General features: G+C 42.2%; 2 protein-coding genes and 1 long non-coding RNA gene across 10 annotated transcripts in view; 2 read left to right on the top strand and 1 right to left on the bottom strand.

Annotated features, from left to right (window-relative positions):
* The window catches only part of RNF43 (ring finger protein 43), an 88,882-nt gene extending 73,745 nt beyond the window's left edge, over window positions 1-15,137 (top strand). For 6 of the 8 annotated variants that reach the window (XM_074261905.1, XM_074261903.1, XM_074261904.1 and 3 more), the window contains 8 exons: window positions 4,112-4,234; window positions 8,360-8,434; window positions 8,592-8,723; window positions 9,374-9,475; window positions 9,895-10,056; window positions 10,367-10,469; window positions 10,632-11,975; window positions 13,618-15,137. In XM_074261905.1, coding sequence (XP_074118006.1) covers window positions 4,112-4,234; window positions 8,360-8,434; window positions 8,592-8,723; window positions 9,374-9,475; window positions 9,895-10,056; window positions 10,367-10,469; window positions 10,632-11,975; window positions 13,618-13,661 — 2,085 coding nt within the window. In that variant the 3' untranslated portion in view covers window positions 13,662-15,137. Of the gene's footprint in view, window positions 1-3,915; window positions 4,015-4,111; window positions 4,235-8,359; window positions 8,435-8,591; window positions 8,724-9,373; window positions 9,476-9,894; window positions 10,057-10,366; window positions 10,470-10,631; window positions 11,976-13,617 lie in introns of all 8 variants that reach the window. The other 2 variants (XM_074261907.1, XM_074261909.1) reach the window with 1 other exon arrangement.
* LOC141539315 (uncharacterized) lies at window positions 7,157-17,248 on the bottom strand. Its single transcript, XR_012481257.1, has 2 exons — window positions 17,200-17,248; window positions 7,157-7,728 (listed from the first exon to the last, which is right to left on the bottom strand). It is a non-coding gene; the product is annotated as an uncharacterized LOC141539315 (long non-coding RNA).
* On the top strand, window positions 16,239-21,532 carry SUPT4H1 (SPT4 homolog, DSIF elongation factor subunit). Its single transcript, XM_074261910.1, has 5 exons — window positions 16,239-16,766; window positions 18,558-18,664; window positions 20,592-20,647; window positions 20,897-20,950; window positions 21,170-21,532. Exons 1-5 carry the CDS (start codon window positions 16,698-16,700, stop codon window positions 21,235-21,237), a joined length of 354 nt encoding a protein of 117 aa, XP_074118011.1. The 5' UTR covers window positions 16,239-16,697; the 3' UTR covers window positions 21,238-21,532.
* Window positions 21,533-26,967: the final 5,435 nt, after the last annotated feature.

The raw sequence follows: 26,967 nt of genomic DNA, 5'->3' as shown, positions 1-26,967 counted from the left end.
ATGGACCTCTTCTCAGAATAATGATTTAAAATGCATGAAATAAAATATATACAATTAAAAGGAAACCAATTATATTGAATTACAGTTAATTTTTTTTTTTTTTTAGTTCACAGTTCCCCTCTTAAGAACCCTAGTCCTAGTCTGACTGCCATTTAGCTATTTGGGTATTTTCACCTCTTAGGACTTAAATTTCCTTGTCTGTAAAAATAGGGTGTTGGCTTAGATGATCTCTAGGGCCCCTCCTAGCTCTGTAGAATTTTATGATTCTATAATAACAGGTTTTAGGATTACTGAACCTAGTTCTGTTAGCTCTTCCCCAGTGTCTTCTAGAATATGATGTGATAAATAAGCATGTCATTTTTTTCAACAATACTTGTTGAGTGCCTATATTATTGCAAGGCCTTGAAATATGTTCTTTGTATCCCACCTTCCATTGTGTTACCTTATTCCCTATTGGGCTCTGGCATATCATTTTATTACTACTGCATTTTTACATCCCACATGACTGCCTAGCAAGTATATGAATTTATCAAATTGTATAGAAATCCTAAATTTTCTTCTCTTTTACCTGCCACTCCTGCTTGGAATTATATTTCCTTCTATGTTTAAATTGTGAAAATGAAGACTATAATATATTAAGAGTCAGATGTAGTGCTAGGATTAGCTCTCCCAGCTTATTAATATAAATTTTAATGTAACAAGAGTAAATTATAACAGCTTACTTATTTGAAGTGTAGACTTTCCAGTGACTTTCAGGTGGTATGCCAGGTAAATAGGGAGGATTAAACTCTTAAGCAAAAGACTAAATGAAGTCACTAGTTTTGACTGACTTTCTTGTTTATTGCTCAGAATTATTTTGTTGTTATTGGAAGAGAGTTTGTTTCTTAACTGCCTTGATGCAGGACTTGTCTTTGGTTTTGGTGTGTTTTCCTAATTGATAGAAGGCAAGCAGCTCTAAGTTTAAGTAATGGAAGTTTAGAGTAGTGACAATACAAATTCTGAGAAGAGAAAAATAGAAAAGTTCCTTTGATGAAAAGCTAATGTTTGTGATTATAGCAGAATAATTGTGGTAGGTAGTAAACTCACCTTTTTGAGGCCCACATGAATATCTCTGTTGAAATTAGAGAACTATTAGATTATTGCAAAAAATGGGGGAGAAAAGGATAAGACTTTGGAGAATCCCTTTTAAGAGGATGTCTGGAGAAGGGACTGGGCTGTAAGACCAAAATAAGATCAGTATTAGGGTTGGGGTTCAGCTGAGTCCAGGAGTACCCTTTTGTGAGGAGGTAACAGGATCACATGATGAGAAGAAATTGGCAAGCTAACTGGAAGAACTTGTTTAGTGGGGTTTAATAAGAGGGGTGAGCCTCTTGGGAAGTCACCATAGCTAATGAGATGTCCCAGATAATTTTGTGAATTATATGTATTCACCATATATTTATGATAATAACGTTAGCCATGGAGGGATGAGTGATTGGTTCAAGTAACAGAAAAAGCCTTATGGAGGTAGGTTCCTGAGCTACTAAGGAGAATAGGACAGAAAGTGAGTTAAAGGAGCAACCAAACAAATGAAAGAGTACAGACCTGAGCCTGAAAAGAACAAAGAAAAAGCATAGGACAAAGGGGAACTATAGCATTTGAGTAGTTAAATAGGCTGTGGGAGCTGTATTTGAGCCAAGTCCTTCCCATTACCACTAGTTGAGCCCCTCTTAACTTGTGTGTTCTGACAAGCTCTGGAAATTGGTGGCTTCCTAACCTTTATGACCTTTTAAATGATCCATCAGAGGAATCTTTAGTCCATAGAGTTCCAAAAGCTCTTTCTAGTCTTTGAAAATGGAAAGGTATTTTTGGCCCCCATCCTGCCCTGATGACTAGAGCCCATTCTGCCAACTTCACTTCCCCCTGTCATTTTTCTTGGCTGTGTTTTGGTGTCATTGGGAGGACAGATTGCCCAATGTGGAAATCATGTTTGCATCTTCATTATTTAGAGACCTTGGGGCACAAAGAAGAAAAAACACTTGGGTTTTTTCTTCCTGGGAGTCCTTTTCATTGTGTACCCAGGAGATTCCTGTCATATATTTGCTTTATGTTAAAAAATCTGTGATATGCTTTTCCTCTAACACTGTATGTTTCCTCAGCTACTAAGGATTAAAAACTAAGGCCCTGTTTTATTCTCCAAATATACAGGATTCCATCTAGGAATTGACTCATCTAGAAGATTCTGCCAGATAAATGTATGAATTGTTAAAAGATGTTGGTAAAGGTCCATATTTCCTGCTGTAGTCAGTGAATCTGCTTAATCATATAAGATTCTAGTCCCCTACCTAATGTCTTTTGTCTTGCCTTTGCTTCATAAACCCTAGTTTTTTGCTGGAGGGCAGGCTCTTCATACACCATCCTCAAATCTAAATCTGAACCTTAAGTGCCCAGTGGCTATTCTCTGCTGATACAAGCTGTGGCAGGTTTAGTACCATCTTACTTGTTCGCCTCAGGGAATCAACCACCAGAATCTTGAGGGGGGTTCTGCCCTAGCGTCTCACACCCCAAACTCAGCTGGCGCTCCCAGGCCACAGGGAGTGAGGAGTCCTGACTGATCTGTTTTACCACTGAGTCATATTCCTCACAGAGGAGTTGGCTTTCCTTGAGGAATATCTCTGCTGGTACAGTATCACGTCATTACTACCATCAACCTCCTTCAGTCTCCCTGAGTCAGCTTATTTTCCTAAAAGGAGCAAAGATACTAGCTTTTCTCTAGCTTCTAAATGCTGAGGGTCAAAATTAAAGTCCCTTTTATCCTATATTACACTGTGAGGATGCTAAGAGCTGGAGAGTTCTTTGGAAAATAAAAAGGACTATCAAATGCTTGTCATTATTATCATCCTCATAAATTTGAGGGTTGCCCAGAGCTTAGGAAACTTTTTCTTATCGAAGATAATTCTAGAGAGTGTGAAAGTATGAATAACTATCTACAATGCCTCCATTTCTTGCTAAGAGCCAGCTCCATGTTTTGGCTATTTAGGATATAAAACACTTCTAGGTCATACTGTGTGTTCAGATTGTCTTAGTGATAGGGGAGATGTTTAAGGGTCTTTTTTCTCCACCAGCAAAGCCATATTCTTTACTGACTCTGATTCAGTCACTGCCCATTGCCACTAGCATCCTTCATGATACAAGGCCTGGACCCAGTTTCCTATAGCCTAGGAACAGCTCTGCATGGCCCAGAGCAAATTGTGTGTTGTAGTTTGTCTTTCTTAGGAAGTAAGGAAGGAAACAGGCATTAAGTGCCTATTGTCTTTCTTGATTTTCATGTTTTGTAGTTTACAGTTGAAGAAACTGATGTTAAATATCTTAACTTAGCTAGTAAGTATCTGCAGGTGATTCCAGACCCAGCAAGTACTCTTATCCATTGCACCTTCTAGATGACTCCTAAGGCTTAAAGGCTCTTTGCATTGGATGGGCAGTTGTCTGGAATTTTTCCAGGCAGGTATGTTGGATCCAGGTCAGTTCATTAACCTTAGTTATTATTACCCCATAGATGTGTCAAGGAAGCAGAGAAGTACAAAAACCCTTGGCAGATGAGGGACAGGTAACTGCTAGTGGATTTCTTGAGACCAGTGAAAAGAAAATCCATTTCCAACACGATTTAGGCATAGAGAGAGAGAGAGAGAGACAGAGACAGAGAGAGAGAGAGAGAGAGAGAGAGAGAGAGAGAGAGAGAGAGAGAGAGAGAGAGAGAGACAGAGAGAGAGAGAGAGAGAGAGAGAGAGAGAGAGAGAGAGAGAGAGAGAGAGAGAGAGAGAGATATTAAAGAACAAAGAGAGTTCTTGAGGTAAAAATGCTTTGCCATTGACTCCTTACCTAACCCCTATCATTGGTGCTTTTCTCCTTTTCCATTCATTTGCTTCCAAATCCCAGATCACACCATCATCAGAATGACAGTTCTTTTTATCAGAGTGTTCACACTGCTTACAAAGAATATAAACAAAGCTCCTTCAAGACTTCAGACTCCCGAGGGTAAGGGAGGGTTATAAGATCAAAGGATTTGAAATTCATGTTTCTTCCTAATGACTGTCAAAACTTCCCTAAATTATTTGTCTTTTTGTTCCTGCAGTCCCATCCTCTTTACCTATGCAATGCCAGTGACGATGACAATCTGGAACCTGGTTTCATAAGCATTGTCAAGCTGGAGAGTCCAAGGAGAGCCCCCCGTCCCTGTCTATCATTGGCCAGCAAGGTAAAGTTATGATCCAGACAGCACAAGGGCTATAACATAAACAATGTGCTTGGAATTTTCCTAGTTTTGAGAGAATCACATCACCTAGATCTCCAGAAATCATTATCTTCCATTAATTCAGTCAGCCACTTTCCCCTTTTTCCTGCTCAAGAATTTCTGCTAAACTTATCCCATAGCTGGAATTAAGAGGTAGCCATTCATTGATCTGTTTTCTGAGAGAGAGCTCCATGTTTCTTTCCATAGAACTGCCAAAGATGAGACATGATTTCATATTGGATCCTCACCCTCTCCTTGCTTAGAACCATCATCGTTATCATCATCATCATAACAGTAATTGATATTTATTTACAGATTTACAGATTGCTTGCTGGAAGCATCATCTCTTAGTATCTTGTTTTTCATATTGAAAAATTTCAGACTATAATTCACTAACTTAGGAAACTAATTTTTAGCACCTGCTACATACAGGGTATTCTAGAAATACAAAAAGGTGTAAAATAGGCACTTTCATATAGAGGTTTATAATCTAGTAAGTGAAATAATAAAATTTTACAAGTAACTAAGACAAATATTATACAACAAGAACCATGTAATTAAAATGCTATAGTAATTTAGAGGAAAAGACTGATTGCTAATGGGGTTTTAAAAAATCTTTAGGAATCAAAATCTACTTCATGTATTGTCCATGCCTAGCCCAGCCGGGCCCAGAAGACTGATAAGTGACCAGTAGGGTTTAAAGTGGGATTTAGGACTAAGTTTTTTAGGTTATATTCAGTTGTTAATAGTTTGTAAAGTTAGTCAAGACCCAAAGTGCATTGTAGAGGGATAACATTGTAGAGTCTGAGACATTATAGTTTGTGCGAAAAGTGATGTAGTAGCAAGATAAGTTGGGCAGAATCATGGGGTAAAAGAGAAGTAATAATATTTTGGTGGAGTGCTGTTAATCTGCTACAAGGTGAATGCAGTATACTTCCTCAGAAATAAAGGAGTTTTATACTTTTGCATTTGTAAAAGTAAAGAAACAAAGGAACTGGCCCAATGGCCAGTTCTGTTCTGTGCTGTTGAAACATCTTCTGTGCTGTTCCTTGGTCTGGTCACTAAATAATGCTGGAGGTTGCCAAGCAACTCTCTTAGATGCTACTTTGGTGGGCTGGGCTCTAATTGTACTTTTTCTGGAGAAGCTGTCACTAAAATTAGTGTGTGAAAGCAAAATTATCTTCCATCTTGATGAAGACCTATGAATCTGCATTTTAATTTTTTTTCCCTGAGGCTGGGGTTAAATGACTTGCCCCCAAGGGCACACAGCTAGGAAGTGTTAAGTGTCTGAGACTGGATTTGAACTCAGGTCCTCCTGAATTCAAGAATGGTGCTCTATCCACTGAGCCACCTAGCTGCCCCCTGGATTTTAATTTTTTAACTTCCATTCCCATAATGCCTCTTTAGAGGATTCATTCTTTCCCTTCTCTTCCCCTATCCCTCACTTCTCTGAGGTCTTTAATGACTTCATTCTAGTTCTCTCTAGAAGAAACGAAGGAGATTGCTTGGGCACTTTTGGGAGGATGTGGAAATTGATTGCTTTATGCATCCACAAACGCCAGTCACTTGCTGCCATCTGTCACCAAAACTGGCATTTTTCCTTAAACCTAGGCCTGGAGAATCCACTACCTGAAAGTCCTGTTTGTTTTTGCCTCTTGGCAAACATCCTAGTCTCTTTGATCGTTTTTTACTACTTTGTAATTATGGGCTGTAATGGGCTGGGACGTTTGAACGTTGCAATAATTACTTTCTACTGTTCTTTACCCCAACCCTTCAAAAAGAAGGGTGGGGATGGTAAGGAAATCTTTAGAAGACTATGCCTTCCCCCTTGTGTAGTTCTATCCTAGTATACCTTCATCTATTGCCTAGTCCATACAGCCTAGATGGAATCTCATCTTGAGGGTAATGACAGGAAATGCAGGACCCAGGAATCTTGTTTTTTAGACCTATAAGATGACTCCTCAAGCCTGTTTATTCCTAAGTAGTCTGAGGACAGAAATCTGGGTAGGTTTAGTTCTTGACTGATTCCCCCATTCCTTTAATATGCCCTAGAGTCATAGTGTTCCTAATGGAATTTCTCATTTTTCCCTAGCTGCTGGTCCTTGGTCTATCTATATTACTCCAGCTAGCCCATTCTTCCCTTCCCTTAAGGTTGATTAGATCCTTAGACTGATCCAAGCTAAATTTTGGAGTTATAGATTAACTGAAATGAGGGAGATCTGCCAGGAATACCTAAGGAATCTCCTTCCTGGGAAGATTTTGAAATCTGGAGATTTTCCTTTTTGCAAAAATACTTTAGTGCCTAGAGGCAGTGGGCTGAACTAAATTAAGTCTTTATACCCTTCTTGTAGCATTTTGTGACTTTCCAGGCTATTGACTTTCTGAGCCCTTGTCTTGGGAGGGAGGAATTGGGACGGGGCCATAGGCGAGAATTTTGTCTTGGGAGGAATGAGTAGGTGAGATTGAAAAGATGCCTTCTTCCTTATACTCTTTCTTGTCCTGGAGGGTATTGCCTAGGTATCCCCCTCCCCTTACCCCTAAGCTTCTTTGCCCAGAGGCTGCTGGCACTAATGGGGCCCCCCTAAGGGGAGAGGAAAGCCTGGTGGAGCCTGCCTGGCAAGAGACCTGCCCTGACAGGCTCTTCCTGGGACACAGAGATCAAAGAGCTGGAAGAAAAAAAAAGTCTAAGTAAATTCTAGCCCCATACTTTGCTTCTCTTCCTGCCACCACCTCTTACATTTAGGTTAACTCCTTCCCTGCTGCTAAGGAAACCTCAGACCACATAGCTAACAACTCCTGTAAGGCAATTGATCCAAGGAATCCATGGAACTAAGATATTATCATTGAGATAAAATTATTTGTTCTAGAATATAAACTGGCTAGTAGTGACTGAAAGAGCCATTTACTAAAGTGGGAGGAGTTGGGAACTGTTACATTCACCCTGGCAATACTCTACACATTCCTCCCCCTCTCTATATCCCCATCAAAAAAACTTCCATGTACTGGGCAGGTTTAGTTGTATTATTCTTTCTCTTCCTCTTTGTCTTTTTTATGTTAAGAAAATGAGTTTCCTTTCATCATTATCTTCCGTCTGTGCTTGGGTAGAAATGTCTTCTCAATTTGCCTTTCTCCTTGTCTTCTGATGTTACCATCTGACAAGGGTTAGGGGACAGAGCTAAGAATGTAGACTCCTTTAAGTTATCTTGAATTGAAGCCAAGGAAAGGGCTCACAGGCCTGGCAGAGTTCCAAGGTCAAGTAGTGTATGTGTAAGGGAGACAGGTGAATATGTGGAAGAAGAGAGAGTCTTTTAAGGTGGACTGTTGTAGGATCATAGGAGGGAAAAGGAAAGCAAAGTTGTCCTAGGTTCTCAAAGTACCACTTAAAAAAATTAGGACCTGGGCTCTGCTCTCAAGGAGAAGTTGGCTCTCAAGAGCCCGAATATCCCAAATTTCATTCCCTGGAAAAGAGAGAGAAACAGCAAGTTACTTCTGCTTCAGGAACTTGTATGAGAATACTCCTTTGAGGAAGCAGTGTTGCTATGGGGCCTAGATCTTGAGGACTTCTTGTGTGTGAAGTTACAAAGGATACAAAATCAGGCAAAATACAGTGTCTTGCCATCAAGGAGCTCATAATCTGATTGGGGGTGACAACATGCAAACAATTTTCATAAAGCAAGCTGTTTACAAGAGAAATAGGAAATTAATTGAGGGAAAGCACTGGAATTAAGAGGGGTTAGAGAAGGATTCCTGTAGAAGATGGGATTTTAAGTTTAATTTCATGAGTTCATATCTGGCCTCAGACACTAGCTGTGTGACCCAGGTAAATCATTTAGCCCTGTTTGCCTCAATTTCTTCATCTGTAAAATGATCTAAAGAAGGAAATGACAAACCATTCCAGGCTCTTTGCCAAGAAAACCCCAAGTGATGTCACAGAGTTAGATGTGACTGAAAATGACTGAACAACAATAACAACAGGGAAAAAGAGAGCATTCAAGACATGGAGGACAGCCAGAGAAAGTGCCTGGAGCCCAGATACTGAAAGGGATCTCCTTTTGGGAATCCTGACTTTATTGCTTGTGTCTCTTTTAGGCCCGAATGGCAGGTGAAAGAGGAGCAAGTGCTGTCCTCTTTGACATCACTGAGGACCGTGCAGCTGCTGAACAGGTACTGACACCTTTAGGTACTTTAGGGAGATAGAGGGAGTAAAAGGAGATTCATGACCTCTTGAGGGAAGGGTTAGTAGAGACTAGGTGTGGCCCTGAACTTGAGGGAGGCCTGAGGAGGAGGTACAAGATGATTGACAATGTTTTATTTCATTCAGCTGCAGCAGCCTCTGGGACTGAGGTGGCCAGTGGTATTGATTTGGGACAAGGATGCTGAGAAGTTGATGGAGTTTGTGTATAAGAACCAAAAGGCCCATGTGCGAATTGAGCTGAAGGAGCCCCCAGCTTGGGTGAGAGTCCTGTGTTTCTACATCTTCTACCTTTATCTCTGGGAATGGGCTTTTTCTCTGCCAGGATATTTGTCAATTGTTCCTCTTTGAGGAACATAGAAGGGTCAGGACTGTTGTGTGACTTTCTTGAATGATATCCCTGATCTTACGTTTTGTATGATCACTGAAAGATAGCAAGACAGCTCAAGAGACAGGAGCCCTGGCTTTTTAGCTTCTTGCTGCTGTTGGTTCATTTTATGATCTTGGTCCAGTCATTTCCCTTCTCTGAGCCTTGCTCATGAGGCCATACAATTACTATCAGACCTAGGATTAGAATTTAGATTTCTTGATTCCCAGTGAGGTTTTTTGTTTATTTGTTTTTTGGTCATGCCACAGTGCAAGTCAATCAGGACTCATTTCGTTTGTACTTTACTGTGACTTTTCCAAAGGATAATTTTTCTTATTCTCCAAAGCTGAATAGTTTCCATCTCCTTCCCATTAGGTAAATATCCCTAGGAAGAGAGACACCCACACCCACACCCTCTTGCCAATCCAAAGTTAATCAATTGGAAGAACCAGTGGTGAAAATGGGTAGTGATGATCTTCTGGGTCCCCAAATTGAATGTGTAAATTTTTTGTTATCTCCCCTCTCTCATCTGCCTCCTATATAGCCAGATTATGACGTGTGGATACTCCTCACTGTGGTGGGCATCATTTTTGTGGTCATTCTTGCTTCTGTGCTGCGGATCCGATGCCGCCCTCGCCACAGGCCGGTGAGATTGGTGGGGAGCGACAAATTTTTGGTGGTGGTGGGGAGCAACAAATGTAGAATGAATAGTATTTCCAGTTCAGGTTAAACTGCTTTTGTTGTTCATAATCCAATCCCTCAACTCACTATTTAAACTTCTCTCATTGAGCTCAGTCCCTTTGGAGAAGTGAAGATTTGCTGTTATGAGCAGTGTGAATGTGTATGGTAGACAGGAACAGATGAAGAGGGATTTAAAAAGAAGTAACTGCAAGTACAATGTGGTGGTGAATTAATCATAGTTTAGGTTTCAATTGGGGGGGCTCTTGGGTGAAAAAAAACAGCATTAGGTCCTAGAAGCTACTGGAACTAGATAATGGACGATAGTCCTGGGATTGATGGGGCAGTTAATACCTATGTTTCTTAAGCCCATAGTTCTCTTTTCAGGAGCCCTTGCAACAAAGAACAGCTTGGGCTATCAGCCAGTTGGCTACTCGAAGGTACAAGACTAACTGCCGACAACTCCAATCCCAGTGGTCTGATTCGGGGAGCAACTGCAGTTCTGCACCCATCTGTGCAATCTGCTTAGAAGAGTTTACAGATGGGCAGGTGAGGAAGGTGGCCCTAGTTCCCCAACTTTACTTGAGGAAGGACTAGAATTTCATGGGAATCTGTGTAGGGAAAACCTTTCATATGATGCATTGTGGTAGGATTATATTGACTTTTTCTGTTCTTCCTTCCTCTCTCCAAATGGTGGAAGTTGGGGAAGAAGCCCCAAGGTTCTGTGGTTGTCCATTTTCTTTTTTTAGGGGGAGTAGTAGAAAGGATAGCAAGAAGTTAAGGTGGAAAGGTGAGATTCTGGGTTGGGCTCTTCATATTTTTGTGACTTTATATCCTTTTGGGTCTTGATTCCATTCAGGAGCTACGGGTTATTTCCTGTCGCCATGAATTCCACCGTACTTGTGTGGACCCTTGGCTACATCAGCACCAGACCTGCCCACTCTGCATGTTCAACATCATAGGTAGGCTATTTGAACCAAGAAGTTCCCTATAGAAAAGACTTGTTTTGGGGAAGGTTGACTAGGCTTAGAACCCAGGAGGGAGAGAAGGTATAGGAGATGAAGTCCTTATTCCCCTAAACTAAGTAAGTAGTACCAAATCTTAAAGTTCTTCTCTTTTTCTAGAGGGAGATCGATTTTCTCAGTCCTCAAGGCCCTCACGTCCATACCAAGAACCTGGAAGAAGACTCCATCTCATTCGCCAACATCCTGGTCATGCCCACTATCATCTCCCCGCCGCATACTTGCAGGGCATTTCACAGACTCCAGTAGCCCAAGTCCCTCGACCTGGCCCCTTCTTAGCCTCCATGGAGCATGGTTCTTGGCCTCATCGCCCACCCAGAACCTTGCGACTTGGACATGCATGCACTCAGCCTCGCTTAGCGGCTCCTCCGCATCCCCATGCTGCTAGCTGGAGACTGGGCCACCTTGGAGCCTGTTCTATGCAGCATCCATCAGCTTGCTCAGCTTCCCCACGACGGTCAAGGCCACATGACAGCAGTGGATCAGGGGAGAGCTATCGTACAGAGAGAAGTGGTTATCTGGCAGATGGACCAGCCAGTGACTCTAGTTCTGGGCCCTGCCACGGTTCTTCCAGTGACTCAGTGGTCAATTGCACAGACATTAGCCTTCAGGGCATCCATGGCAGCAGCTCTACCTTCCGAAGTTCCCTTAGTGACTTTGACCCTTTGGTATACTGTAGCCCTGAGGGTGAGACTCGGGAGGAGGTACAGCCCAGCATAGGTTATCGGCCCCGCTCTCTGGACTCAGTGGTGCCAAAATCAGATGTCCAGATGTCTAGTCACATCCATTACCATAAGCACCGGCACCATCATTACAAAAAACGCTTCCAGTGGCATGGCAGGAAAGCTAGTCCAGAAAATGGATTATCCCAGGTCAGGCTTACAGCTTCCCGGACAGAACCCCAATCAGAGCCACTACCTCTTATTCAAAAAGTCCCCAAATCTATTCCCCCATCCCCATCTAGGCAGCTCTCTTATCCAAGGACTCAGGGCCTCACAGAGTTACACTATGGCCCTGAAGAAAACTCTGGTGCCAGCCCTGCTCACCTTTCTAACCCTTTAGGATTACAGAGATCTGCTGTCTTGACACGACACCAGCAAAGGAGACGAAGGGGACTCCCCGAGCCAATCTCTATCACCCAACCCCAGGATGTTCCTGTGATCCCTAACTTGCAAGTCCTTCCCCATCATGATTCTAGCTTAACATACCCCTGGCCTCGAGAAGCCCACCCATTAATCCCTGGACCTCTGGGCCTGGAAACAAGGCTGCTATCAGATACTTCAGGACCCTGTTATTCAAGCTCACAGCCTGTATGGCTGTGCCTCACACATTGTCACCCACTGAGTCCTTGTCCACCTGAGGAAAGACCCACTGAATGGAATCCTGGTGTCCCGGATGACAGGCCATGTCCTTACCCACATTGCCAGGCACTAACAGCCCAGCCCGGTGAGTGTCCTAGAAGATTGAATGGTAGGAAAGAGAAGAGAATAGATCTCTCAACAAATATTAAATGTGTTCTGTTATTTCAGGCAAAGTGCTCTGTACTAGAATTACAAAAGTAAACAAAAAATAATTCCTGCTCTGAAGAAGCTTTACATTGTTTTAGAGGAGATAACATATACACACAATATATAACATCTTAGAGGAGATGACACACACAAGACAATTTGTACCTATATTTTTTTAGGGAAGCAGCAGTTGGATGATAGTAGTAGATAAAGATCATTCTTTTTGTATTTGGTTTTTGCCCCGATTACTCACAGTCCTTGAATTTGATAAAAATCATTCTTTTTGCATTTGGTTTTTAGTAGTAGATAAAGTGCTGGACGTGCAATCAGGAAGACTTACCTTTCCTAGTTCAAATCCAGCCTCAGACACTTAGCTCTGTGATGCTAAGCAAATCACTTAGCCCTATTTGCCTAAGTGTCCTTATATGTAAAATGAACCAGAAAAGGATATAACTCTGCCAAGAAAAACTCAAATGGCGTCATGAAAAGTTGAATACAACTGAAAATGAACAGTTTTGGTTTTTAGAAGAGATAACATGTAAATAAATACATATACACATTTTAGGAAAGAGAACACAACTTGAGTTCCAACCTATCTTTCTAGCTTCATATATCACTCCCTGATCCAACTAAACATCCCATTTCTCATCTCTATTCCTTAGTAGTTATGTTTTTCTTTCTGAAATGTCCTTAATCCTCAGCTCTGCCTCAAACTCCTTGTCTTCCTTCAAAATTTGGCTTAAATACCATTTTCACCTGAATGAAACTTCATCATTACCCTAATTTTAGTACCCTCTCTCCTAAACAACTATGTATTAAGTTATTTTGTATATTATTCTCTTTGTTTATCCTATATATAGTTATATACTTGTCTTCTGTTAGAATGTAAGCTCCTTTAAAATTGGAATCATTTCATTCTTTGTTTTTGTATCCCCAGTACAGTGCCTGTGTGTGTGTGTGACCCTTGCCTTGTTGGATTTCTTTTCAAGATTAAGGAAACAATATGGGCCTATTTATCCCCTCTCAATAGTTTTATTAGCTAGATCCAACTTGTCCCAAAAGGGACCTCATCTCTCTTCACTATCATCAGATGGCAAAAGGTGGTTTAATTTTTTAATTGAGCTTCGCAAAAATTGTTTTCCCAAGTCAGTCCCTCCCTGATATTTCTCCTCCTAGCTATTTCTCCCAAGTTTAAATACCTGGACTAAGGCATTAAGCTGTTAACTGACTTAGAGGGCTCCCTCCCACACTCAGCCTGGGCTTAGAGTCCTAAGACAACAAGGCAGCCTAGGAAGTGGAAGAATATAATGCTTATTGATTTTTGTTATGCTTGTACTGATTTATTTTAGGCACTGGCATGTACTTGTTTTCTTTGCTGTCAATAGGAAAACGAATCTTCTTTTTTTTGAATCCCACCTGAGATTTCCCTTGGTTCTCTGCCCACCCTTTTACACATCCGTTTCAGTTTCTGTCTTGATGCTTCCTGGCCTTGCTGTCTTGTCTTCTGGGAAGTCATGGAAAACAGTCTTTTGGAATTTCTTCCAGAGATTTATACTCCTTTCCCTTTTCTCTGAATACAGGTCCAGAAGAGGAGATTGAAGAGCTGTGTGAACAGGCAGTGTGAGATGGGACAGGCTCCAGCTCAAGGCCTCTAAAAACAATGTGCCCTGGATGACTTGGCACCTAGCCCAGCTCCAAATCCCTGCTTCCCTCCCCCTTGAAGAGAAGAAAGGGACTCAGTAAACACCCTTTCTTTGGCTGTACTGAAACAAGTGTTAGTGGAGGGGAAAAGGATGATGGTGTTGAGAGTACTCTTCCATCTCCCTGGTTTTGTTTCCTGCTCTTGGCTCTGGAATGATGGCTTGAGATCCACAGCATAAGCGAGTCACTGCCTACCAGGACTTCCCAGCTGCTGCTTTGATGAGCTTGACTCTCTTTCAGATTAAACCTCCAGAAGGCAGACACGTTGAGGGGTAACTTCTGGGCTATTTATCTACAGCCCACTAAAGATTATAGATTCCCCACCTTCATTCAAAGCCCTAGAGTACACTGTAGTAGTGTGGATTAGCCCAGTTACAGTTATGGATCCAAAGAGATATGTGACCTTTTCCCTCTTTGGCTGTAAACCCTCCCTCCCCCAATTAATTTCTGCTCATTGTTTTTATTTGAGAAGGAGGAAAAGGGAATTATACACTTATCCAAGGGACAACTGGGATTGAGAGGATCCTTATACACATGTAGCGAATTGTCCACCTCTTCCTTTATCTGTGGTATCCACTATTATTAAGTCACTGGATAAGTCCTGGATTTAACATTATGTTCCCTAAATTAGTCATTGTCCCTAGGGTGGATTCATAGGGTCTTGAGGGGCCTGACAAAGCTAGTCCTCAACATGACCTTTATAATCTTCCACTCCCACCGTTGCAGAAGGGATTCTGGCACTGAACCGGGGGAAGTCACTTAACCATCCTTGCCCTGTTTTGTCATCTATAAAATCAGGCAGGATTTGTGCTGCAGGATCCCTAAGGTTCCTTCCATTTCTAAATCAATGACGATACTTGTAAAGGTGTCTCATGGTAGCTATCTTCCCCGAATTTCCCTGCCCCCTCCTTTGTCCCTATAGGTGGCATAAAGAATCTGGTCTAGGGAGAAAAGAGCGAATTCATCAAGTGGACAGTGAGAAAATAGAAAAGGGATGACTCCCAGGAACAGGGAGGAGATCAAAACTGGAGCAAAACAAAACGCATAGCATCCATGAGGCTACAAGACATGAAGGTCAGCTCTTCAATGTAAATCACAGCACTTGTAGGGAAGGTATGAAAGGAAGAGTAGAAATAGGACAAAAAGTTATGGTGGGGGCACTTTGAGGTAATTTAAATCTTGTACCCCTCTCCTCAGGTACTACCCCTTTTTGGAATGGGAATGTGGAGGAAGCAGGAATAACTTTCAATGGAAAGACTATGGCTTTCTAAATTGGTGGGGAGAAGCAGCATCTCAGAACCCACATGGTTATTTATATCTGCACCAGACACAGAAAGATGCTTGAATCAGGCACTATGTTGAGAAATGTATTTATTTACTAATATATTTATCCACATAACAGGTCTGATTTTGTGTTTTTGTTTTGTAACGTCATCAGGGCCATCAACAGAAATTTATGTCTGGGACGATGGAGGGGGAGCTAGGAAAGGATGTAGAGTTGCTTGCAGGAATTTATTATGAATCAATCCCCTTTGGATTGAGGGTTCAGTCACAATTTACCTTTGGGCAAATAAAATTAAGTTGCTTTCTGAATTGTGAAATCAATTAGGACAGGGGGTTGAGACTTTCTGGCATTTTGCTACAAATGAGATAATTGGATGTAAGGTCTTTTCAAATGTGAGTTATAAATTTAAAAACGTCTAATTTAGTGTGGTTTTAAGGATAGGGTCTGAATAATTTATGGGGCAAAGGTACATCTATTTATGCCCTGGAGAAGTATAATTTATTAACTGGTTATTTCACAGCAAGATGTACTTCAACGGGTATATAGGGGCTCCTAACTGTCTGGGGCTGTGCTCAAAGGCGGGGCCACATTGTAGGCGAGGGGTGACCGACTGCTGTACGTATACATGGGAAGAGGGATCTGAAACCATAAAGGAAGGTTCCTACTTACGGTGGGATTTTAGCTGAGACTGGGGGAAATGAGGCCATCCCAAGTCTAGGAGACAGTGAAAATGCATCCCATCTAGAGAAGGGTTTCTGGACCAGGACATTCGCGTAATAAGGTTCAAGAAGACGAGAATTGGGAGGGCCAAGTCATGGAAAGCCAGGTAGAGAACTATTCCTGGAAGGGGCGGCCGCCGAGGTTCCCATAGCCCAAGGGGGGAGGGGACGAGGACACGTCTCGTGTCACGGGGGCGACTGGGGCGGATACCTCGACACTTACAGGGTCTGGAGACTGGACACGTTGGGACAGTCCACAAATAACGGACACGGAAGTAAATGCCAGGAGAGGTGCTGGAGAGTTGAACGCTTCCCAAATTGCTCCTCTGTATGCGAGACTTTGGTTTCCTCCCGACAGCCCTGCCAGGAGGTGGCGCTATTGGCATTCTCGGCTCTGGGTGCTAACGCGACGTGTAAACTCCTGTGAGCTCACACTTCGTTTAAAAGTCCATTGTTGTCCCACGTCTCAAAGTCTGAATTTATAAACATGAGAATCTCACGCGGTTATCGACTTGGAAGTCAAAACCAGTGTAGGTCTCCCTCGGGACCTAAAGCCAGGGCACAGGGGCGGGGCCGGCGGGAGATTCGGCGCAAAGAAGGCGGGTTCCGTTTCCTGAGGAAGACGGAGCAGCTGCGTCTCCCGCGCGCTCTGGCCCCACGAGATTTCAGACCGCCTCAGAAGCCCAACTCGCCCCCGCGCGCCCAACCCAGGCAGGCTTGGCGCAGGCCTCGAGCCAGGTGTTAACTTGGCCCCGCCCTCTAGGCGGGAGAGACCATCTCGAGGCAATCAGAGGGGGGGCGAAAGAAACGAGCGGAAGTTCCTGTCTGGGGGCACGCCCTCACCGGAAGTCCTTTGGAGTGGGCCGGGAGAATACTTCCGGTGCAGTATGAGACCTAGACTGAGAATCGTTTTCGGTGGTGGTTGGTGAAGTATTTGTGGCTCCCGGAGACAGCGATGGCGTTAGAGACCGTTCCCAAGGATTTGCGACATCTGCGAGCTTGTCTTCTTTGTTCTTTGGTCAAGGTACCGGCTCGGGGTTTGGAGGGTGTTTATTGAGGGGATGGGGGCGCGAAGGGAGAGAAGGAACCAAGGGAAGGAGAAAACGTTTCCTTACCCCGACACGAAAAAGCTTTCGTAATTCAATGCGGCAGCGTATCGTCCACTGTGTGTCACAGCGTGCTGAGCAGCTGGCAGCATAAAGGCCACAGATCACCAGCCAAGGGGAGTCGGCGAGAGGGAGGGCTCGGCGGGGAGGGGGCCGGGAGGCAGAGGTGAGGGACCGCCAGGGACGATACCCCGAGAGGCCCCTATCCGCGGGTGGGGGGAGTAGGAGGGGACGCGGTCGGGGTGGAGGGCTGGGAATGTCCACAGGGGAATGGAGGTGACAGTCACCGGCCTTTATCTAGTGTGACACTGACCGCGGAGAGGAAGCTAGGCGGGAGTGGGGGGTTCTCACCGTCCAGCCCGAGGTGAGGAGGGATGCCCCCGTGTAGTAACCGGTGTCTGAGGAAGCGCAGCCGGAGCAGCGGACTGGGGGTGGGCGTTGCCAGCCCGAGGGACTGAGGAGGGCAATGCCTTCTGTAACGGGATCTTTAGGAAGAGAAGACCACCCTTGGGAAAGATTGATGGGTTTTGGAAATGGAGATATACCTAAAGCAAGGGTCCAATCACTTCTCTTCCCTACTCAAGAAACTTTACAGCTACTTCCCTTAAATTCAGATACAAACTTAACTTTTTGGTATTTCAAACCCTTCACCATCGCGCCTTATTCACCCCCGCCCCAGAACTGACCCCACACGCACTCCTCCTCCTCTCACCCCCAATACATACTTACATTCTGGGGAAATCCATACTGAAGCCCGCCCGTCCTGGGACAGGGAGCCGCATCTCCCCCAGCCTTTGCACACAGCCAGTCTTGGCCCCCGGGGATGCTAAAGGAATGTGAGTTCTTTGAAAGCAGAATATGAGGTCTTTGTTCATTTTATTTTCATATTCCCAGTGCCTAGGAAAGCTACTTAAACATGTAAGATATTCATAAATATTTGTTAAATTGAATGTAATCAGAGTTCAGTTAAACTAAATCATTAGGGGCAAACCACTGTCCTGGGGCAGATGTAAAGATTGGGCAAAAGCATAATTCCTTTCATGCAATTTACAGTCTAGTGGGAGAAACAAAAACACAAGAAGCTTAGAATTCACAGGTTATATGATAAGTGCATTAGACAAGTACAAACAGGAACCTCAGCTCTGAAGAGTAGGATCAAAAAGTTTTAAGAGGGGGTTTTGTCAGTTGAGTTGTGTTTCAGAAGACAGGTGTGAATTCATTGGGTAAAATGGAGATTTCAGACTTGGGAACGGGCTAAGACCACTGGGATATATAGAATGGTCTAGTTTTGTTGTATAGAATGAACTAAGAGTGAAAAGTAATATATGGAGACATGAGAAATAGAAGGGTAGGAAAGGGGGCTAGAATATTGAATTACTGTACTTGGAGCTAATGAAGAAACTAGGAAAAGGAATGAAAAAGAAGGATCCAGATGGAGATTGTGATAGAGGGGGGAAAGGGTGTGTTTAGAAGAGGATTAGATTTGAAGAACACAGGGGTGGAGGGTGGAGGATGAAATGATATAAATTAAGGAAAGAGAGTCTGAGTGCCATTTAAGTTGGGCCTGGGGAATGAAGGAACAGGTATTAAAAGCAGCATTGAAGTTGTGAGAAAGATTTGGAGAATTGGATCCAGAGCCCATATTGCCTGGGAATAATAGTGGGAGAAAGAAAATCTACTAACTTTGCTTCCTTTTCATATTTTTTTAGACTATAGACCAATTTGAGTATGATGGCTGTGATAATTGTGACTCATATCTACAGATGAAAGGTAATCGAGAGATGGTATATGACTGCACAAGTTCTTCTTTTGATGGGTAAGTAGCTTCGGTGCATTCTTTCAAATGTAGTTTCTCTGCCTTCTCCCATACTTATCAGCTGATAGTTAAAGTCACTAGGATCCAAGTTTATATTAGTGAAAGAGAGAAGTCATAGATAGTCTCAGAAGGAATCTGAGATATGACATAGGAAGGGTTATTGCTTTCTCATTTTTGGTGAAAGTGCTCTGTAAAAGTGTTCTCCCTTTGGTTCCCCTCCCCCAAATAGAACTGTAATAATTTCACTATATACCCAGCTGGTATTCAAGACTACGAAATAAGTAAGCCTGTCTAGGCCAAAGAGCAGAGGACTAAGCTTTCCAGAAGAAGCTTTTTGGTTTTCATATGGGGCAGAACTCTGGCTAACTGTTTATCCAGGATGAAACTACCTCTTCTGTGTTAAAAGATTTAACTATGGTAGTTGACAAGTCCACAGTTTATCCTTTCGTGTTTACAAATGATATTTATATTCTTTACTACTCGTTTGTCATTTTTTTTTTCCTAGGATTATTTCATCTGAACAATTTCCCTAACTTTTTATCCTAACTCTCTTCACCAGCTTTCTCATGATCTAGACCAGTCTTTTAACTTTTTTTTTTCTTTTTCAATAATTGAGAGGAAAATTAAAATCCAGTTAGAGAATAATGAAAATAAAGATGCATTTTTTTCCTCATCATATGTGAAAGGTACCCAGGGATCCTTTAGAGGCTTTGTATTCTAGATAAAAACTCTTGGTCTAGATAGTCCTCATTTAATAACTCATACCAAAAAAAAAAAAAAAAAAAAAAAAAAAAGCTATTAAACACCTAATAGATTCCTCTAATTTAGTGCACTTTCTTTTATAGATGAAGAAACTCGGGCCCAGGGAGATTTAGTGACCTACCCAAGTTCACATATCTAGTGTCAGGGCTCTTGATCTCTAATCCAGTTTTCTTTCCTTCTTTCCCTATACAGTATTCTGTACTATAAGCAAGATACTGCTAGGCCTTGTGGGGTACACTCATAAGTTCTTCCTCAAAGGGCAAGTATCATATCCAGCTGGAGTCATGAGGAAAGGTTCTGTAGAGAAGCTAGGCCCTTGAAAGATGTCAACAGGGAAAAATTGAGTGGAGAAAATAGATTGAGCGGTGGAAAGAGGAAGCATGTATTTTATGCTTCCAGAAGCAAGATGATGAATAAAGATATATTTTAGGGATGCTATATTGTTCTACTTGATAGGATTGTAGGGTACTTGTAAAGAAGATGAAGCTGAAGTAAGATGAGCTAAGGCTACTAAAGTAGACTGGTGTCAGTTTGTATACTTGTCTTGTGTGGTTCATTGGGAAACATTGGAAATTTTTGAACAACAGCATGGAGTTATTTAATGTGTGCTTTAGGAAAAAATAAGGCTGGAATGCGCAGGATGAATAGAAAGAAGAGTGAAGAGACTCTAAGCTTTCCAATTTGTATGATTCTGTTGATATATAAATAGGGGGCACTATGGACAGTTTCCTTCTGAAACTCTAGGCTTAGTGGTCATATTTATTAGCCATGACTTGACTACTACACTGGTCATCCGTCTCTAAGAATCACACCGGTTCCCTAGGGCAAAAAAGGTTTTCAACCTGGGCTTGTAAACTTTTAAAAAATGTTTTGATAACTATGTGTGTAATTTATTTTATTCATTTAAAATCATTATCCTAAGAAGGTTGGAGAAGGGGTGGTCTATTGGCTTCATAGACTGCTATGATACAAAAAAGATTAAGAACCCCTGCCCTAAAGGATCTTGGGATTAAGAGTTAATATAGTGTTTCTGGTACCAGTGAAGGTAGTGACTTGGATAGTTGGAAGTGACCAGCCTCAATCCTCAAAAATTTTCCTTGGATCTTTTTTTTTTTTTTTTTTTGGTCTATCAAAGAGAAACTCAGGATACCCTTCTCATTTACAGGATCATTGCGATGATGAGTCCGGAAGACAGCTGGGTCTCTAAATGGCAGCGAGTTAGTAAGTATCATCTTGTCTTACTCTTTACAATGTTTTTTTCCTCTACTCCTGTTTACAAAGAGCAAACGGTTCCATTGTTGGTCTTGCTTCTGAGTTTTGACAGGAGGACAGTGAGGTTAGATTGGGGAAAAGTATAGGAAGCATCTTTTCCTTCAGAACAGAATAGAGTTCTAGAGCTCTCTTCATTAGTAACCTGTGCTCTTCTGCTGGCCTTATATATTCTCACCATCTCCTTTGATCTCTTTTTAGGTACCTTCAAGCCTGGAGTTTATGCAGTGTCTGTCACTGGCCGTCTGCCTCAAGGTATGCTGTCTCCTTTCTCCCTAGGGTGTCATCTCTTGGGTGTTCATCAAGCATCCACCTGGATTTGTACTTGTAATTCTCAATAATGACCTTTGATGAGTTTGCCTAGAGCCTGACCCCTCTCTATGTCCTCTATTCTTCATCTGATAGCTGAAATATTCTTGCTTTCTTGTTCTGTGTCTTTCTATATCTTTCTCACAGAGCTTTCTCTTATTGCAGGAATTGTTCGGGAACTGAAGAGCCGAGGTGTGGTTTACAAATCCAGAGACACAGCAATAAAGACCTAGTGAGCCCAATGACGTCCAACCCTCTTTGCTCAAAGCCCTATCAGGCTGAAGTGTTTTTTTGTTTTTGGCCTGGAGAACTGAAAGAATACTACTCATTTTCCTGCCTACCTCCATTCTTCAGCATTTGAGAGATACCAAGAGCAATAATATGGGTGATTGCAGGAACATTGGATTCTGGGTTGTTGAGAGAGGGTTGGATTCATAAGATTTTGGAAATGTCTAGGCAGGGTATACTATTTATTCCATCATGTGTGGGTCAGAGGATAATAATAAATGTGAACTGTTTCAGTCAGAAGGACCCTTCTTGCTCAGTTCTTTGGTTCAGACCTCTTTTTATTCAACTATGAACAAGGCCCACATTCTTAATTTTGTTAGGATGTTTTCAGTTTGTCAGGGCCTTCTAAATGGCTGCTGTCTATTTGGCATCTTCATATTCAATATGGGGTTGTTGTTTTTTTTTGAGGGGTTTCACCTCATTAGAAACTATTTATAGCCCTGCTTTTCCTACTGATTTATTTATGGCCATGTTTTTGGCCCTTATCCTAAGAATTCCAATGATAGGGATTAATCTACTACCTAAGTCTAAAACAACAGTGAAAGCCTATGATTTAAGTGTCAAGTGATACTTAAAGGATATTGGGAGAAGGGGGTTACTGGGTTACTGATTGCTGCCTTCTCTTTTTTTTTTTTTTTTAAACACTATTTCCACCACCACCACCCCTCCCCTGCCCCCCCCTTTTTTGCATATTCTCCCCAGAGAGCCAGGTTCACATCTGTTACAGTTGGTAAGACCTTGTATAAATCATTTTTAATACTTCTAAGCCTCAGTTCTTTATTTGTAAAAATGATATAATCTTGATGTTCTCAGCTCTAAAATTACCATTTCATTCCTATCAGTAGTAGTAATAAGGGTATAACCTGCAATTGGTAATAATAGTAACTTGCAATTGGTCTGAATGGCACCTTAAATCAAGTAGCTTTCCATTTTTATCTGCTATACTTTGATCTCAGTAATTCAAATTGGCAATTCAGAAAAATTCTTAGGAATCATCCTTATGGGAAAGTTAATTCCCAATTCTTATCAACCCTTGCCTTGTCATCTGACCAAACCCCCCTCTTTTCTCAGTTTCCTCAAGCCAGCTTTTACTAGCTATGAGGGAAAAAATTAAAATTAGACAGTTTATAGAATATTATAACTAATATCTATTGTAGAGCTAGGATATTTTCCAAGACCCCCATAACTAACTTATGTGTGATCAAGGCTATAATTTGGTAAACCGGTTTCCCTGCTATTGAAGGGTTCCCATATTAAACAGCTTAATCCAGGCCCATCTGACTTTCCTAGGAAGCTATTCCTGCCCATAAGCAGGGTGAGCCAGAAGTTAGGGAATGATTGTCACATTAGTATAGCTCTTCCCATATAGAAAAATTAGACCTTAGCATTCATTTCCTTTCATCATTTTATAGCTACACAATACTTATTTCCTTGCAGCTTTAAACCAGTCATTACCACCTGCTGGTCTTGTTAGCCGTCTCATTTTAGGATTGAATAGACTGTTAGCTCCTGACCATTTGGTTTTCTACATGCAGATTCCAACCTGTTGGTCTCCTATTCCCTTTTCCTATTAGAATACTTCAGCTAATGTCAACCGTTGTTCAAGTCTTACAATTCAAGGGCCTTGGATTGGTGAAACAATAACTTCCAGAGGCCTTATCTAGTAAGGGCTGCACAGATGTGTTCCCTTTTGGCCACTTGGGGTTGCTAATGAGTCAGTTTGCCTTCTTATGCAGGTAATGCTCTGAGAGCCTGATGTGTCAAAAAGACCCAGATGTGTTAATTCTCATAATTGGGGAAGGTCTTGACCCAGATGGCACCTGTTCCATAAAGTTCACTAAGGACTGAGAAGATTAGAATCTACTCTAGTAATGTGATTAAACTTCTGGAATAAGAACTCCTTTTTAAAGGCAAAAAGAAAACATGACAAAAAGTTACTATGAATTCAAAGATAAATTCAATGAATTTAATCATATCAGTATCGGTTTTAAAAATGAGTTCTAGAAAACATGTACACTGCTAGTGGAACTATGAGTTTCTGGAAAGCAGTTTAGACCAGTGATAAAAAGAAATGCCCCTACATATATTCCAAAATATTTCTAGCAGCACCTTTTTGTAGTAGCAAAAAACTGGAAAAGCATGTCTATCAATTATGAAATGGTTTAACAAGTTGGGACACAAACTGAATATTATACATAGCAAAGCACTGAAAAATGAGAAAACTGCAAAATGGTTAGAATGTAAATGGGAAAACAACAGAATGCCTGAATTCTGTGAAAAAGAAGGGATTGGAAACCCTGCTGCCTGTGTCCTTTAGGACTATGATTGTGAACCTTTCCATATAATGCCAGACTGTTTTAAAATGTATAAATTATTGAATTTTTTTCCTTCTCCTTTTTGGGATGACTCTTTGGAATGAGTTGGGGGAGAGGGGTAATCCCTGTGTGACAGTGTCAATGAGCTCTGGGTCTCTGGATCTCTCCACATGTGGACCAGGCCACTGAGGATAATCCTTTCTGCCTATAGAGATCTGATCCTGGGAATATATATACTGGGAAATAGAGGTGATGTACTAAGAATATCAATTTAAAGTTAATATTTTTAAAAGTGAGTTTTAAATATATAAGACCTCCAATCTATAATAGGTACCCCTATTAAACTGAGTTAAGCTGAATGTTTTACTGGAGTTAAAATATCAAAATGGCAACAATTGACACGCGTGACTGCTTCAAATAGTCTCATATCCCCCACTCTTTACTGGCACAATTTGCTGAATTTTAAAATTCTCTCCCTAAGGGGTAGCTAGGTGGCGCAGTGGAACAGTGCCAGGCCTGGAGTCAGAAAGGCTTAATCTACTTGCATACAAATCTGGCCTCATTCATCAGCTGTGTGACCCTGCACAAGTCACTTAATCCTATTTGCCTCAGTTCCTCATCTATAGGAAATGGCAAACCACTTTACTATCTCTGCCAAGAAAACCCCGAATTGGGATCACAGAGAATTGGGCACTACTGAAAAACCACTCCCTCCCTCCTTGAGTTTATGAAAGCAAACACTCCAGTAGCTTCCCAGATCCCATAATAGCCTTCCAGGATACAGAAGTCTTAACTACAGTCACTCTTCAACTGAGCAAATCTTCAAGTATCGACTTGTAAAGCACTATGCCAGGCTCCAGGGATACAATCATAGACAGTTCTTGCCTTCAAGACACTCAAAAATGGCTGATGTTTCAAGACAATTTCAAAGGGGCTTACAATGAAAAGTAGTACTTGCCTTCAGAGAGATAACTGGTGAACTGAATGCAGATCGAAGGGGTACTTTTCAAACTCATTTTTGTTTCAGGCATTTTTCTTATGTTTTCTTTTGCAACAGCTGATGTGAAAATGTTTTTGTATGACTTCACATATACAATCAATACAATCAGTGGCTTGGGGAAGGGACAGGAGGGACAAAGAATTTGGAAAAATGATTATTAAAATTTTTTTTACATGTAACATTTTTTTAAAGCCAAAGCTGTGTGAAGGAAATTAAAAGTGATGAAAAGGTTTTTTTCCCACAGAGTTGGGAGTAATTAAAAACCATTTGAGAAGAGCTTATGTGCCAAAGTCTTCTAGGGCAGGAATTCTTAAACTTTTTCTACTAGTTTCTAATTAATGGAAAATAATTTCCATTTTCTTTTTGCTCTAGAAATTTTTAATGTAACCCTGGGTATGTAGGTATATAAAATAAGTATATAAATCAAACGTGTACTGATAATTGATTATGGGGGCCCCCCATAATCATTTACAAAATCCCATATGGGGTTGTGAACTACAGTTAACAAAGAAAGTGGGTGCTAGGAGAGAGCTAGGAAGATAGAAAATTTAAATTCTCCCAGATGAACTGATTGTCAGCCAATGCTTAGCTATTTGGGCAAAAAGGGTGGGGAGGGACGAGGCAGATGCTGAATGAGAGTGAACAGCTTTCTCTGTCTTTCTCAAAAACCCCTTGGAAAGCCCCAGCTACAAATACTCTTCTAAGATGTATGTTTGACCCAGAAAATGGAAATATTGAGGGGGGAGTGAGGGTGGAAGGTGGCGGGAAAGGCAAGAAGAGTAGCTCACAGTGGAGCACGGAGGCCTCCCCAAAATAACCACATTCTGGGTTGCTTCAGCCTGGTGCCGTGTCGGGGCAGTAACTGTCAGCCCTGCAGGAAGCGAAAGCCACACGATGTGAGCAACCTGGGGGGAGGGGAGGGGGGGAGACCACTCTTCCCTATGGGGTTAGTGGACTGCTGCCCTCCCTCGCCTTTTGCCTTCCTCAAAGTCGACCCTGCCAGGGGTGGGGGGGGGGGGCTCTAGGCTGCAGGACCTTTTACTTTTTGTTCCCCGGCCCCCCCGCTCTGGCCAAGCTGGAGTCTCTGTGCACCCAGAGAGACAAACCACTTCCTCTCCCACCCTCCCCGATGGGGGGCCAGGCGCTGCACTGCAGCTCTGAGGTCTGGGTAAAAGGGGACTAGCCCCTGAGACCCCATCCATCACCTCCCCCTGGCCTATAGAAGTTGAACTGGGAGATTAAAGTGCAGGAGACTGCAGTCCCATGTTTCTGGCCTACCTTTAGCTAACCAAGTTCGTTCTTTGCCTTCCTGGCCATTTTCCCATTGTGAACCTAGAGGCCGCCCGTTTTGCCATAGTCCACAGTTTAATTTCATTGCTACCTTTTTCTCATTTTCTGCCTGCCTAAACCATGGGACTCTTGGATTTGAGGGATCACATAATTTAAAGCAACCTTGTTATCTTTTTCACTTTATAGATAAACTAAGGTACAGAGAAGTAACCTCTCTGATCATGGAGAGCCAATGCTCTCTTTCCATTATACTACAATCTCTCTTCCTCTTGCCTGCTGTCTTCCTTTTCCAGCAGCCTTTCTCCCCACTCCCTTTCATGGCCTGTATGGTTTTAGTATTGCTTTGAGGGTTCTCTCCTAGAGCTCTGTAGGGTGGGGGAGACCCACTTACCACTACCTCTAGTCTTCGGTATCTTCCACCATCATTCGGTCCTGGCCCACTCAAGGGAGCTCCCAGGCCACATGGTGCAGAATTCTGTCCAGAGGTAGCAACCTGCCATCCCGGGGGAGAGATTTGCAGCTGATGAGTGAGCAAAGGGTTAGCACATGTTGGCCTCTGGGAGCACCAGAAATAATGGGAAGCAGAAGGTCAAAACATTTCTAGGTCCATGGTCTCAGTGACCAATGGCTGCTCTGTTCTTATGAGAAAAGGATTTTAGCGCTCAAGAGATTACAAGGTCCACCTGCCTCATTTATACAGGTCAGCAAGCAATTTCCAGGTTGTTTTCCTCTTGACATGATTCCACTTGCTTCTCTCCTGCTAAAAAACTCTTAAAGATCACATGGGTTGTAGCAAGCACTAGAATTTGGACACAGGCCCTCTGAACGTATGTCTGTTGTTCTTCCTGTTGCATTGCACACTGACTTTCTCTTAGCTAGTCTCCACAGCTGCAACTGCATGGTGTATAAGAAAGCATGCGTGATGCTTTATAACAGGCAACTTATCCATAGCTTGGGCTAAAGTTCATTAAGGTAAAACACAATTCTTGATCTCTTTCCACAATAGCATTTTACTTTTTCCAATTACATATGTAAAGAGAGTTTTGACCCTTCACTTTTTTATAAGATTT

Source organism: Sminthopsis crassicaudata, chromosome 4 (genome assembly GCF_048593235.1).
Source record: "Sminthopsis crassicaudata isolate SCR6 chromosome 4, ASM4859323v1, whole genome shotgun sequence".
Lineage (NCBI taxonomy): Eukaryota > Metazoa > Chordata > Mammalia > Dasyuromorphia > Dasyuridae > Sminthopsis > Sminthopsis crassicaudata.
Note: the sequence above shows the minus strand (reverse complement) of the source record. Positions and strands in the feature narration are given on the sequence as shown.

What these genes read in the sequence shown, in the direction of transcription:
- SUPT4H1 (XM_074261910.1), top strand. Translation starts at nt 16,698, where the DNA reads ATGGCGTTAGAGACCGTTCCCAAGGATTTGCGACATCTGCGAGCTTGT. An exon ending in ACAAGTTCTTCTTTTGATGG is followed by an intron (nt 18,665 to 20,591) that starts GTAAGTAGCTTC and finishes TCTCATTTACAG; the next exon opens with GATCATTGCGATGATGAGTC. An exon ending in CTCTAAATGGCAGCGAGTTA is followed by an intron (nt 20,648 to 20,896) that starts GTAAGTATCATC and finishes ATCTCTTTTTAG; the next exon opens with GTACCTTCAAGCCTGGAGTT.